The sequence below is a fragment of the Mizuhopecten yessoensis genome, unplaced genomic scaffold (genome assembly GCF_002113885.1).
Source record: "Mizuhopecten yessoensis strain PY_sf001 unplaced genomic scaffold, ASM211388v2 scaffold10059, whole genome shotgun sequence".
NCBI lineage: Eukaryota > Metazoa > Mollusca > Bivalvia > Pectinida > Pectinidae > Mizuhopecten > Mizuhopecten yessoensis.
Window position 1 is genome coordinate 656,634 of NW_018408358.1, and position 15,037 is coordinate 671,670.

General features: G+C 35.8%; 2 protein-coding genes across 2 annotated transcripts; both read left to right on the plus strand.

The window, feature by feature from the left end:
• Nucleotides 1-1,897: 1,897 nt before the first annotated feature.
• On the plus strand, nucleotides 1,898-4,272 carry LOC110459382. The gene has a single exon (XM_021511608.1). The coding sequence runs from the start codon at nucleotides 1,958-1,960 to the stop codon at nucleotides 3,605-3,607; it is 1,650 nt and encodes a 549-aa protein (XP_021367283.1). The 5' UTR covers nucleotides 1,898-1,957; the 3' UTR covers nucleotides 3,608-4,272.
• A 6,977-nt stretch (nucleotides 4,273-11,249) lies between these two features.
• LOC110459410 lies at nucleotides 11,250-14,046 on the plus strand. The gene has a single exon (XM_021511644.1). The coding sequence runs from the start codon at nucleotides 11,254-11,256 to the stop codon at nucleotides 12,901-12,903; it is 1,650 nt and encodes a 549-aa protein (XP_021367319.1). The 5' UTR covers nucleotides 11,250-11,253; the 3' UTR covers nucleotides 12,904-14,046.
• Nucleotides 14,047-15,037: the final 991 nt, after the last annotated feature.

Below are 15,037 nucleotides of genomic sequence, written 5' to 3' on the forward strand. Positions count from 1 at the left end.
ATCATGTACCGCAAGAAATACCCTTGTCTTGGTACTGTCGATTGTAGCACAGTAAACAAGACAGTAATTAAATGTATAACATATTGTTCTTTAATCGTGACAGATCGAGATCCAATCAGTGGATAGCAGGTCAAAGGTGAAGACGTTACATTAACTTGTACGGAAACACAGGTATCTTCAGAATAACCCAGATGGCCTGCATTGTCACACCAGGTCGTACTTTGTTTACATTAACGTCTACTAATGCGGAGGATATTGAGGAGATCTTCTAACAATTATGTTATTGAAAAATGCTGAATAATCAATCATTTATATTATAACAGACGTGACAATATATCTTGTTATATCAACACTGTTACCAGCTTACAGGTATACCGGTCTGTTGAAATAAAGTGAAAATTACTCCGTAAATTCCTAAGATATAAGTATTTTATTAATGACGGAAATCGACACCTCCTAGCTGGAAAACAGGTCAAAGGTGTAAACGGTGTAATGCGTTTGTACGAAATAAACATATCTTAATAGGCCGAATTGTTGACATCAACACAGGTAATGTCAGGTTATCCGCACACCTGTTTATGAGGGCCCATACAAAAAATATACTTATTTTTACTTAATCTGTTGTTTATTTTCGTTATTTGCTGATATTTGAAACATTGAAACAAAAATGCCATTTGAGTACAAAGACAGACAAACACTAAGACATTGTTTGATCTTAGTGGTCAAGCCTCGTTTATCTGACTTGTTGTTGTCTCTATGGTCGAGTTTCGTTTGTCTTTTCTACGCTGGCTGCTGTGATCTACAGTATAGTCGCTCCGGCCCCAGCTATTACCTTTTGTCAGGCCTAATTTCGTTGTTCTAACTTTTTTAGCTGGTTAAACGTTTATAAACTTGTTCCGTAACTCCTGAAAAAAGTATAGAATTAATATTGTCTCAGTTTCTCATTTATCTGATAGCTATATTCTATTCAAATTGGTCTGATGTCTTTGGTCTGGTTCCTTCGTCCAGATCTCATTGACACTGATTCATCAGAATGGTCACCAGTCTCTGTTAGATTATCTTTTTAATTAAAGTAGGTTTGACAATGAATTTATCTTCCTGAATGAAAAAAAAAGGTTCACATTTTGTTAAAGTCATATTATTAAATAACGTAGTTCTATTATTTTTTCTCCTTAAAAATGTTTTTTCTGTACAATACATCAGTATCATTGAAATGTAAACCAATAAATACAACAATTATAAGTGGTTCTGTAATGACTAACAGCACCAGGAGACGATATATAATGACGTCACAGTTCACTTTGTGATTGGATGAAACACGATACATCACCAAGATTACCACAATAGTCTCCTTTTTGGATATTGATTATTTCCCCTGACAAAATGTAAGGAGCCCTTTCCAACAAAAGAAAATTCATGAGATTAAACAAGCAATCTACTGCTTATTTTTATTGCTGTAGCCAAACACTGAAAATTGTTATTGCACTTATTTTGATATAATAGTAACTACTGAATAAGTGTAGCTCTAAATTATCAAATCTATCATTAGTATTTCAAAACCGTCCGTGCTCATTGCTTGAATAAGTGACCTCCGTAATTGTTGACATATTGTATTTAAACCGTTTCTGTTTTTTAATTGATATTTCAAGTTTCGCTATTTCTGCATGAAATACAATGCACTATAACATTATCATTATATGCGAATTCTAAGTTCCCAGTAGGAAGTTTCATTTACTGGAAATGGTGACGGTTCTTACAAAAATGTGATATGTCATGAAGACCTGCGTTAAAAACTTACGTTTTATTACCTCTATGACTCGTCGATACTGACTTCAGATAATAGACGTAAATACCATTCTTATCAGTTGTCACGTGACACTAGCTAAGATATCGACTAGTAACAAGGTATTGTCAGTAAGAGAAGGTCTGTTATGTAAGGAGGTAATAGTTAAAGAAAATGGCAAGTAAGTTATCCAGCCGCTGTGCCAAGGTAGATGTGCCAGACACTTGTGCGTTTTGTGAAAGCATACAGGACATTGACTGGTACTGTAATGACTGTCAGGAGGCTTTGTGTAGCAAATGTAAGGACGGTCATTTACGTTGTAAGAAGACGAGGAATGATGAAGTCGTACCAATAAGGGAGGCGAACAAACTCGGGGAAGCCGTACTCCCAGAGGTATGTAAGACACATCGAGGTAAGGCATGTGACCTGTACTGTAGTGACTGTAACATCGTAATGTGTGCGATGTGTTTTACCGAGAAACATAAACAACACACTTTCAAAAATATTGAAGAGGAAATCGGCTCGCAAAAACAGTACATGCGAGATCAATTAAAAATACTCAAGACAAAATTATACCATTTTGATCATGATCTATCAAAACGTCAAGGTGTGAGCAAATCATTCAAAGACAGTGTAGATGCCGTCCGAGAAACTGTACAAACCCAGAGACTGAAACTTAAAGCAGAGGTTGATTCCATAGCCGACACAATCTTGGTCGAGTTATCGTCCCTGATTGAAGAAGAAGAAAAATCTCACAATCAGTACTGTCAATCTCACGAAAGAAAAATCGAAGACATAAACCAACTGATCAGAGATGTAGAACAGAACACAGAACAGATGTCCTGTACATCCTTGTTTGAGCTGACAGGGAGACTGAGAACCACCATACCACTGTATAATGTTGCTACAAAGAGCGTGTTACCTCGCCCTCCTCACTTCGTGGCTGGAAAATTTGACCAGTACAAGTTGAAGAATATGGTTGGGTATATTCAGGTTGGTGGACTGAAGAAAGAAGTTGACAGTAAAAAGATTCATCAGATTTCCACATTCCGAGTACCGCGAATGCAACAAATCAACTCAATATGTCCTATTGACGACTATAACGCATGGATGTCAGTAAATGCATCTAAAGAATTGTTTAAAGTCAACAAATTCGGCAAAGTCATAGAGTCTGTCAAACTTGACTTTACCCCTTGGTGTCTGACAGTAACTAGCACAGAAGAACTACTGATCACGTGTAATGGTGGTTCACCACTGATACACAAACTATCTAAGGACAGACACGTGGCAATATTTACTGACATCAGTCCGTTAATGGCATTGAGTATCAGTGTCAGCGACAATGATGAGGTGTTCGTTACTACTGACACTACAACAATACAGGTACTGAACATGTCCGGGGAGAGGATCAGACAACTCTCGTGTAGAGGTGATGGGCGGAGTATTGTATGTATGACAACAGGAGATATAGCTATCACCACTGGCACGAGTATGTATCATTGCAATAACGTTTATCACTGTAAAGAAATGATTGTCATCAACAAAACTGATCAGGTCATACAAAATTGGAGTGGGGAACTGGACATTGGTCCGAAGTTAGAAAAGACGAGGCAGTGTGATATAGCTCGTGATAGATATGACAGAGTGTTTGTACCAGACTACAACACTAACCAGGTATACGTCTTCTCGGGGAATGAGAGAAAGGCCAAGTGTCTCCTTGACAAGAAACATGGAGTAATACATCCGCTGGCTGTGTGTGTAGACAGATGTGGACATGTGTGGATCGGCTGTAACAATGGTACAGTACATGTGATGCAACTATAAACAAGTAAGAGGAATAAAACAGATAACATAACAGTATAGTGCCGCAAATTAGCTTTTCACTTTTTTTCCCACAAACTTTCAGTGTAGACATATTTGAATATGATGTTTCATTTGTTTTGTATTAGGTTAGTTTGAGCCATTGACTTGCATGATCGGCTCTAAACATTTGTATTTGTTACGTCTATGATTTGTATTTTTCCATGTGGCGTCATGGTATTGTTTCTTTTGACATTATATCTAAGGTTGATAGAAGAATCACGAAATAGACATTCTGTGTAATGAGGAAGGAAAGGTTTCCCGGTCACCTGATCCGTCAATTCAGCACTGAACAGCTATACTACTAGCGAGTGTAAGAACATTTCTACAAAAGGGACATAACTCCTGTTAACTCCCGACCTTAAATTTGTTCAATGCCACTGACAAGAGAAGGTATTCATTTGTCAACTCATGACATGTTCGTAACGGTGTTATATTGATAGAGTGTTGTTTTGTAATTGAATGATGATATCATTTATATTTCAATAGCAAAGAAGCAACTGGATGCTTATCATATCTATTTAAAAAAAGTATTATTAAATGTGATTCATAAACAGTACTTGCTTCACAAATCGAATTCAATTAAAGGGACATCACGTGAAGAGCCATTTTTTTAATGAATGTATGTAGTGTATGCATTTCCACTTATGTTACCTCGCTATTCCCATATTCATAGTCCGTTCCAAATGTCCAGTTTGACCACTTGAATTGTTCGGGAAAGCCCTGCTAAAATAGCGCCGATGATGTCACCTGACTAGGCAGAAACACAAGTGGTCTGAGCGAGATGAAACGGTTTCCAGAGGGGCCCCCAGAGAGGGGCCGTCAGGCAACTGCAACTTCTAACCGCGCTATGCAACCAAGTAATATGATTTCTAAGTCCGTATTCAAACTTATTGAACAGAAATCATTCATCATCAGAAGTTAATTGCACGCTTGCCAATATTCAGAGTTTAAATCAATTAAGCTTTAAACATATTTGTCGCCAATAAAATTGAACAAGGGATAGGGCATAGTTTTTACAATTTATCACAGCCTTCTCCCGTCATACATTTACAATTAAATGTCAACAATGATAATAGGCATAAACATAGATATTTATAAATATATATATTGAATTTAGTACCGGAATGTGACCGGTACAGATGATACGGGGCTAAACACCTTCCCTACACCAAGGGACAAACCTTTCTGATTTTTTTTCATGTATTGCCGGGGCAGAGGAGGCCAGGTATTCATATAAGTACTAATTTAAATCTTGAATGTAAAAACAAAAGTAATCGTTTAATTCAGCAATACAGTTAAATCATACCATTTTACTGAACCCGGTAATATTATAAATTATGTAAATCTAATAGCGCACGTATCTCGATGACCAAGGAAATACGCCGTGGGCCATCACAACAGTTATCCCTTGGAGGGCCTTATGGCAAAATCAAACTAACCAGTCACTTATCTCTTCCTTTCCCATAAACCACTGTATAATTATAGAAACACAAAGTAAACTCTCTCCGATACATGTTCATTAACATATTAAACTAAGTTCATCTGTGTTCAAACTCAGACAAATATACTAGCGAGCTTCATAGTTTTAGATATTTATTCATAACATAAACAGCGCTAGCATTTCTGTCGATTCCATTTCAGCTTAACCGGCAATCCGGAAGAATATATGCACCGTACTAACTGCTAGGGCAGTTATTTTCTCCTTTGAATACTGCCCACCTGCAATAATGATTCCGTAACGTACTCATTGCGCTATCTTTTGACCATTTGGCAACTTTTCGTTTCGTAGCTGACACGGTACAACACTTTTCTTTCGCTTACTTCACACGGCCAGTCATTTTGCTTACAAAAAAATGGTGTGCTATGGGCATACGCTAATAGAGGGAAATCCCTGAATAAAACGTTAGTCAGACAGGTAGAAATACCGATGATTTTCATAGATTTAATCATTTCTATGAATCAATTTCAGCCAAATCCGATCGTTATTTTCCATCAGGAGTCTCACTTGATATGTTTATGAAGTATTTGAAAAAAAGAAAAAAAAAGCTACTTCACCGTGATGCCCCTTTATTTACACTTTTATGAGGTATTTATTTAAGTACTCTTCCTAAAGCAAACTGGTATTAAGTATCTCTCTTTCAAACTAAAAATGAGCCACCGAGTCTATTATCATATACTCTTCTAAAATATAAACATTTGAGATAACTTACTTAAATATGTAAATGACTTTTTCAAATTATAACATATTGTATACTCAATGGAAGTTGTGATGTTGTGACGTAGCGATATCGTATCATAGCGTATATCTTAATCTCGTTGATTTTTTACAGTCAAACATGTTATATTGAAACAAATCCTTATACTCATTACTCAAACTAGTTCAAAAGTGTAAACAGTAAAGCACAGTTCTACTGTTTCAGTATATGGATTTATCAATCAAAAACACATTTGATCACTATAAAGTTCACCGTTTTAATTTTCAAGCACTGTTATGTTTTGCTTAATGAGAGTATGATGGCTGAGAATATCGCCGCACTAGTCGGAACATTTTTCGTATGTACATTGTAAATAAAAAAAGTAATTTCCATCGATTGAATTTGTGTTGTCATTACTATCAGCGAATACCGATAAGCTAGTGAAAGGGTTCAAGATCAGATTAATTATATGGAATTAATGTATCCCGACCGAATATAGAACATGCATTATTTTAAATAAAATAGGTTAATACATTAAGCTTTGACATTTGACTGTATGTCATCAACACAGATATAGACATGTTACCTGTACACCTTTTTACGAGGGAAGTACTAAAACACGGACTTATCATTTTTATTTGATCTGTTTGTCATTGCAGTCTTTTGCTTTTTTTTCATTTGTGTTACATGAAAACACAGAATCTAGGTTTGAGCATGAAAACGGTATCATGAATAAAGACTCTGGTTTTACTTTCTGGAACTGTCCCATTGTTTCTTATCATATTTTGTAGATGGTTTTAACATGCCGGCACAACTCACTCGGAAAGTGGGATTTCATGAAAGTGGAATTCACCAACAAAGGGATTTATGTCATTAACATAAGTAACATCCTATATCAAATGTCCGTCCGCATTAACATACAACGGTACTTCAGATACAAAAGTACCCTATCAATTTCCTACAGTTATTCTAAACCCATTAATTCAAACATTTCAGATACAAGTACACGCTAAAGCAGCTGAATTTAGATGATCTAAGAATGAGTCCTCCTTCAGGATTTGTGTTTTGCTCCACGTCCAAATGCTACTATGGTCTGGCTGGACATGAAATCACTGGTAACTGGTAATACCTTATTTACTCATTTATTCGAAACGCTCCAAAAACAGACGCTACAGCAGTTGGATTTTATTGACCTTACATCGACTTCTCCTTTAGCATGATCTTCCTTCACGTTCCTATAGTGATGTGGTTCTGCTGGATATGTAGACACAGGAACTATTGATTGTATACATAACGTAAAGATACGACAGTTCTTCGTGAAGGATCCTCAGTATCGGGTTACTCCTTCCATGAATTGGAATGTGCATTTCAAGATACGTCTTAAATATGTTGACAATTACGCCATACAACAGGCAACACGAGAACATGCTGATTTGGAATCACTTTCAGAACGAGTCAAATCTGTCAAGTCCATCATTCCAAAAAATATCTGCAAACACTAGTACATTGCAATGCAGACCTAGGCCTGCTAGATCAACAACGCAATTCAACCTATACATTTTCTAAATTATTCGGAAGACAAAATACTAGCAAATCACGACTCTTAACACTCAACATTGATACAATATATACATATACACTGGAGAAAACATATGTAAATAATCGACTACCAACTAAAAGGTCATCTTACTAAAAATAATAAACAACCTATTACCAGGACTACCAGTGTATATATGTACAAAGAGATAACTGTCATTGTGTAAATTGTATTTCTAACCCAAGGAAGACAACTCTTACAATGTACCAGGATCAAAGTGATTAAAAATGCAAAATGAATTAATTATAAAGCCATTGTGTATATTTTGTTCAATATGCCACCCTTTATGAATGAATCTTTGTGACCTTTATGCTTCTAGCTTGTAGTTAATCACTTTTATCCATACAATTTCAATGATAAAAAACTTTGTATAACGCGTTTTATATATTTTGCGATAGATAAAATATTTATAGAGTTAATAAGCAATGCTTATTTTCCTTTTTTATTGTTGTTATTGTTCCGAACATTGCCATACATCGAAAAAACGGAAACTAATAAAATTGACGAAAACTCAATTTTTTGGTATTTTCCCAAAAAAGACCCCAAACTATCGGAATGCTTAGATTTTCATGAATTCAACTCTTCATATTTGCATAATCATTATATACGAAAGTTTCAAGGAATCGTGCCGGTTAATTGCCGAAGTGTGGAGCCTCCTTAAATGGCGTAGCGATCATATTCTGTCATGGCATGGCAAGTAAAATACATGAGAAAACAATTTGTCATCTGATCTAAGCATAAATATATAGTCTAACAAAATGAAGCTTAATAATCGTTATCGGTAGGTTTGGAAGATAATTTTCATTTGTTAAAAAGGAAGAAGTTAAACAAACAACCAATAAAAATTCAGAAGCCTTCGATCATGGAACTCTGACCTTGATAAAATCATTTTTATTGTTAACAGCATAACTTATATTGGTTTGTTGGTTTGTTGCCTTGTTTTTGAAGTGCATTGCAAAATATCAAACGTACATTATATCAAATCGATAAAACAAACAAGATTGCTGCGTTGTTTAATAAAAATGCATGCCAAATGTATCTGTCGTTCACCACCAAACAAGTATTAGCCCTTATCACTAGCATTGTGACTTGAACATCTGTTAAAGGAGTGCTTTAACATTGGTAAAAATGTCTCAGTTTTTTCTTGTCATAAATCTGTCAAGAACAGTCGTTAAAATATCACCACATGCTTTTGTCACTGAGAAAACTTCTTCTGTCTGCCATATTTATAAAATATCCGCGAATCAGAATATATCCATGTGGATCATTCTTATCAGCTGTTACCTGACTGCAAACAAAGAAATTGATCATCATGTCTAGGAAGAACAGACGAAGCAAAGTGTAAATAGGGATTTGTTAACTTAGAATGCTGTAAGGATCAAAACGGGACAATATACCACATAGCAGTTGTCAGGTGCCATGACGACAGGTGTGTGGTGTGGTATTATGTAGGACAATTAATGGTTCTATGACGACTAATTACACCAGAAGACGATATATAATGACAACCTAATGCACTCTATGATTCGATGATAAACGGTAAATCACCAGGACAAACGAAGTATTCTCCTTATTGATTCAACCCATTAAATGGTTTGTTGAAAACGAATAATATTTGATGGTACCAAACGATTGGCTTGTCTTGTAAATTTTTGATGTTGGATAATCTCATGGATTTCTTAAACATTGACCTTTGCCCCGAAATATTTCTGCTTTATTAACAGATCTTAACTAATACAAATGGTATTAACATAAAACAATTAGTCGGGGCTTATTACGGCCTTGAGCAATTTAACACCCGGTCAACTACCATCATGGGAAGTTATTTAAACTATATCATTTTTTTGGAGATTTTAAAGCGTTTTCTTGCCATGATCTCAGGAACTGGCTCAAGGTGACCGGTGCATGAACGATCAATTACGATAAAGCGTTTGTGTACAATCGAGTGCAGGGCCTGAGTGGATTGATTCAAAAATTACTTAACAAGGCAGGCAGTGAGATGGTGACATTCTTTGCTGATGTATGATGCTTGGCATCTTGGCGGTTTGAATACGAATATGGATGACAAGGAAAGCTCTTGAGAGTTTAGGGTTGGAACTAACATATGATGAATGTATTTTGGGCGCCGAAAGACAAAAGTTGACAAATAAGGTTCAAATTCTGGACAACGTGATTGGTGACGTCATACTTCAGATTAAGTTCGTTTTTTGCAATGTAGATAGCAATATATTGGGAAGAAAACTCTCGCTACGTAATTCATCTGTCAACAGCATAGCTATAACCACAATTCCTGATGTATATAACAGGCTCTCCAAAATAATAATATAAATATTAATTGTTTCGTAATTGTGGAAGAATCAATAAAGTTTATATAAATAGGCTCCAAAGTAGTGAATCAACAGTGCTTCATACACTTCATAACATGCCAATCACGTGGACGTGGTAACGTCTGTTTAGTTTCATGACTCTGCGTTGGTCCTGTCATAAATTACATACATGTCTCTATTTAAATACCACTTAATAAGAACGATGTTTAATGTGCACATTCATATCATCTTCAAAAACACGTTACCGTCATAGTGATATTTGCGCCCTTGGTAGAGGTTTAAATGAGTAGTCCTATAGCGTAAACATTCACAGTTGTCAGTGTACCAAAGCAACAATAGGCAAGATGTATATCTAGAGCAAGCAAACTTGTATGTACAAAGTAGCCAGAAATATACAATACAATGCATACGGTCAATTGTTTCAGTTTTAAGATATTGCTGCACTTTCCTTGCACGATGTGGACGTGCATTATCATATAGCATATAGACAAATAATAGAATGCAGGATCTTATCTCTGTATTGCTGACCAGTCATCGTTCCATTTCTGATGATTCACTGGCATTAGTCCGTTAGAAGCCTGGGGTATCAGTGTCAGTGACAGTGACGAGGTGTTCGTTATTACTCACATTACAACAGCACAGGTACTGAACATAGCCGAGGGAGGATCAGACAAATCTCGTGTGGGGTGATGGGCTGAGTATCGTATGTTTGACAACAGGACAATTATGTGTTAACATTGGCAAACATATCATTTCTTGTAAACAAATGATTGTCATCACAAAATTAGACCAAGTCACACGCAGATGGAGTGGGGAACTGGACAATGGTCAGAAAATAAAACAGACGGGGCAATGCTATATAGCACGTGATAGATATGCCGAGTGTTTGTATCAGACAAAAAATCAGAACAAGTATACGTCATCTCAGGAAATGACTAAGTGTCTTCTCGACGAGAAGCATGGAGTAAAAGGTGTTTGTACAGTGTGTGTTGACAGGTGTGGACATATTTGTGTCGGTTGTGTAAATGGTGATGGAACAAAATATAACATTACATTTTTAACATTTGTTGAAGTGTCGTATGCTTAAGTTTAACATGAGCTTGTTTGTATTTCATCACAATATGATAAAACAAAATATTCCGCGTATTATCTTCAGTATATGTTGCCAGATAATTGTTTTAAGTTTCGCTGTTTCTGCATGATACACAAAGTAGTATATTACTATGTGTAAATTCTTAGTTCCAAGTATGAACATTACTGATAATAGTGGCGTAATTACATGAAAAAGTGAAATGTCATGAAAACCTGCCATACACAATTACATTGATCACTTATTATGATTCCGTCAAAACTTTGTTGACTTTAGATAAATTACGTAAATACCATTCTTATCAGTTGTCACGTAACGCTAGCTATACAACCGACTAGTCCTCCAAGCATTGTCAGTAAGAGTAAATTTGTTATGTAAGAAGGAAGTAGTTAAAGCAAATGGCAAGTAAATTATCCATCCGCCGCGGCCAGGTTCACGTGCCCGAAACCTGTGCTTGGTGTGAAAGCATACAGGAAGTTAACTGGTTTTGTAATGACTGCCAGGAGGCTTTGTGTGACAAATGTAAGGACGGCCACCAACGTGGGAAGAAGACACGGAATGATGACGTCGTGCCAATAAGGGAGGCTAACAAACAAGATCAAGTAGTACTACCAGAGGTATGTAAGATACATCGAGGTAAGGCTTGTGACTTGTACTGTAGTGACTGTGACATTGTGATGTGTACGATGTGTTTTACCGAGACACATAAACAACACACTTTCAAAAATATTAAGGAGGAAATTGACTCGCAAAAACATTACATGCAAGATCAATTAAAAATACTCAAGTCCAAGTTAGACCATTTTGATGATAATCTATCAAAGCGTCATGAAGTGAGCAAGTCATTCATAGAGAGCGTGGCTGTCATCCGACACCAAGTACTTACTCAGAGACAGAAACTGAAAGCACAGGTTGACTCCATAGCTGATACATTCTTGATCGAGTTATCGTCATTGATTGAAGAAGAAGAAATACTTCTCAAACAGGAATGTCAACCCAACGAAAATTATATCAAAGAGATAAAGCAACTGATCAGAGATGTAGAGCAGAACACAGACACAATGTCTAGTACATCCTTGTTTGAGCTGACGGGGAGACTGAGAACCACCATACCGCTCTATTATGTTGCTACAAAGAGCGTGTTACCTTACCCACCTCACTTCGTGTTTGGAACATTTAACGCAGATCAGTTGAAGTCAATGATTGGATATCTTCAGGTCGACAAATTGAAAACTGAAGACATCAGATATAAGAAGAAAGAGGTTGACAGTAAAAAGGTTAGTCAGAATTCTACATTCCGAGAACGAAAGCAAACACAAATCAACTCGATATGTCCTATTGACGATAATCACGCATGGATGTCAGTACGTGGATCTACAGAGGTGATCAAAGTTAACAAGAACGGCAAGGTCACAGAGTCCGTCAGCCTTGACTTCAGCCCGTGGTTTCTGAAAGTGACTGACACGAAAGAACTACTGACCACGTGTGGTTCATCAGTGATACATAAAATATCAAAGAACAGACGAGTGACCAGATTTACTGACATCAGTCCGCTTAAAGCTTGTGGTATCAGTGTCAGTGACAGTGACGAGGTGTTCGTTACTACTCACACTGCAACAATACAGGTACTGAACATGTACGGGGAGAGAATCAGACAAATATCGTGTGGAGGTGATGGGCTGAGTATCGTATGTTTGACAACAGGAAAAATAGCTGTTACCACTGGCGCGAATATTTATTATTGTAAAGAAATGATTGTCATCAACAAATCTGATCAGGTTATACATAAGTGGAGTGGGGAACTAGACAATGGTCAGAAGTTAGAAGAGACGGTGCAATGTAATATAGCAAGTGATAGATATGACAGAGTGTATGTACCAGACATGAACACTGGCCAGGTATACGTCCTGTCGGTGAATGACAAAAAGGCCAAGTGTCTCCTTGACAAGAAACATGGAGTAAAACTTCCAACGGCTGTGTGTATAGACAGGTGTGGACATGTTTGGATCGGCTGTGAGAATGGCACTGTGCATGTGATGGCACTATGAACAAATAAGACTGTTTGGACATTAAATAACATTACCTTACAGTGGTTATACCAATTGTATAGCTCCTATCCGCTGACGCCGCAATGTTACCCGAATATTTCATCTGCACTGTAAAAATGTCACCGGTACATAAAAAATGCTATAGTGTCGTATGCGCAAGTTTAATATGATCCTGTTTGTATTAATTATAATATGATAAAAAAAAATCATTTTGCATAACAGATAACGGTGTGACTATGATTTTGAGATTTGTTTATATCAAAGTTCTCCTTTAAAAAAAATATGGATGAAAGGTAAATTATCAAATTTCATATTTTAAACAAATTGATATCAAATACATTTACATCTCGACAATGAGCCTGATTGGAAAATAGGCCTACCTTAAAAATAAGACTTGGTTACCTTACAGCTACACATATTTCAATAATAAACCATCTTTAGGAAATAGGCCTGTCTGGACTAGAAACGTTGAATTTTAAGTAGGAACCACCTTTTCTCCTTGTCGACCTAAACAAGATTCAAACTAAACAGGTTAAAATGATTCAAATCACGTGATACAATATTACAACAATATTATATATCAGATTTGTATTGATACATTTGCTAAAATCGTTAATGTAGAAAATATGGTGAAGAGTACCCTATAGTTCTATTATTGTAGAACATGTACATACAAACAATCTATAGACTAAACACGTTTATTCTCTTTCACCTTCCGTTTATTTAATGTCCCGAATTTTAATTTGATGAGAGTTGGTGGGATGAGAGAGTTTTCCGCACTACGACATAAAAATACGTAACGACGACGCCGTAAAATGACTCAATATATGTCATATATTACGATGTAAACATGTCAACTATAAAGATTCTGTCTGGTTTACTGCAATATCAGAACTTCTATTTTCCATCAATATGTCATCAGCAGGAAATCGACATAGAAACCCTATACTCAAATTTAGCAGAAACTGGTTTGTTTTCCATCATACTGTAATGTTAACAGTTATATTGTACATTTGGCACATACAGATCACAGTGCAATTATAGTTTGAAACCGTGAATATATAAATAATCATAATTAAGGATGACAGGAAAACAATAAAGTTTCATTTTTTAATTCAATTAATCAAGTATAATCTTGTATTATGGTGCATGGACCGTTTTTCATTTATAAAAAAATATTTATAATAGTTCAATTCCTTTATGAAATAATATTACATAATAAACCATGCGGATAAGTTTTAAAGGTTTTACTTAATCATTTTGTTCACATTCAAATCAATTTGTGAAATATTACATAATCCAATGTGTGTGCACTTTAAGATAGTATTAGTGGCGGTGGTTGGTGTAAATAACGACCAAAGTATGTTGATTTTGCTGTTTTATTGTTTATCCATTTAATTTGTTTACACCTGCCTGAAGTAGAGGAATTTTCTATTTTTACATTTGTATATACATGAATAGAAACGCCGTAGACATAATAATTGCTATTTATTTTTAAGAATATTATGTATGTATTAAGATGTCATTTGATACAAAAGAAAAAGAACTGCCATCGGTTAACGAAATGCACATGACATGTTATTTGAGAATATTGTAGTCGATAAACGATGTTGAACTGACTTAGTGTTCCATTGCTCCTGTATACGACTGCTGTGTCTTACGATATGATGTCAAATGTAGCTTTGACATATGAATAATTCTACAGCTAGATTATCACAGCACACATGTCGAATCATGTCATTTGTGTCAATTTAAGTCGGTATCATTTGCTCTATGACTTGATTGCTTACATAATGAAATCAAATCTAGCTATATATACCACAAACCTTACAAATAGCATCAATACCATATCCAGAGAGTAAAACATTTCATGACGTATAAATTACTCCACATACAAAGTTATCACGTCACACACGGCAAATTAGTTTTATATAACCTTTATAAAAACAAAATTGTACAAATGCAGGTATCATGTGTCACTGCATTGGAAGTTACTCTTGAAGACACTTGAATTAATGTAAAGTCAATAATTACATCAATTCATGACATGTCCATAATAACAATAACGATATCCAAGGGAACGGAGTTAAGGCGTTTCTTATTCAAATGGACATTGCATGTATAAATTATGAAA

Excerpts from the sequence above, each read along its gene's own strand:
- LOC110459382 (XM_021511608.1), top strand. The coding sequence starts at position 1,958 with ATGGCAAGTAAGTTATCCAGCCGCTGTGCCAAGGTAGATGTGCCAGAC.
- LOC110459410 (XM_021511644.1), top strand. The coding sequence starts at position 11,254 with ATGGCAAGTAAATTATCCATCCGCCGCGGCCAGGTTCACGTGCCCGAA.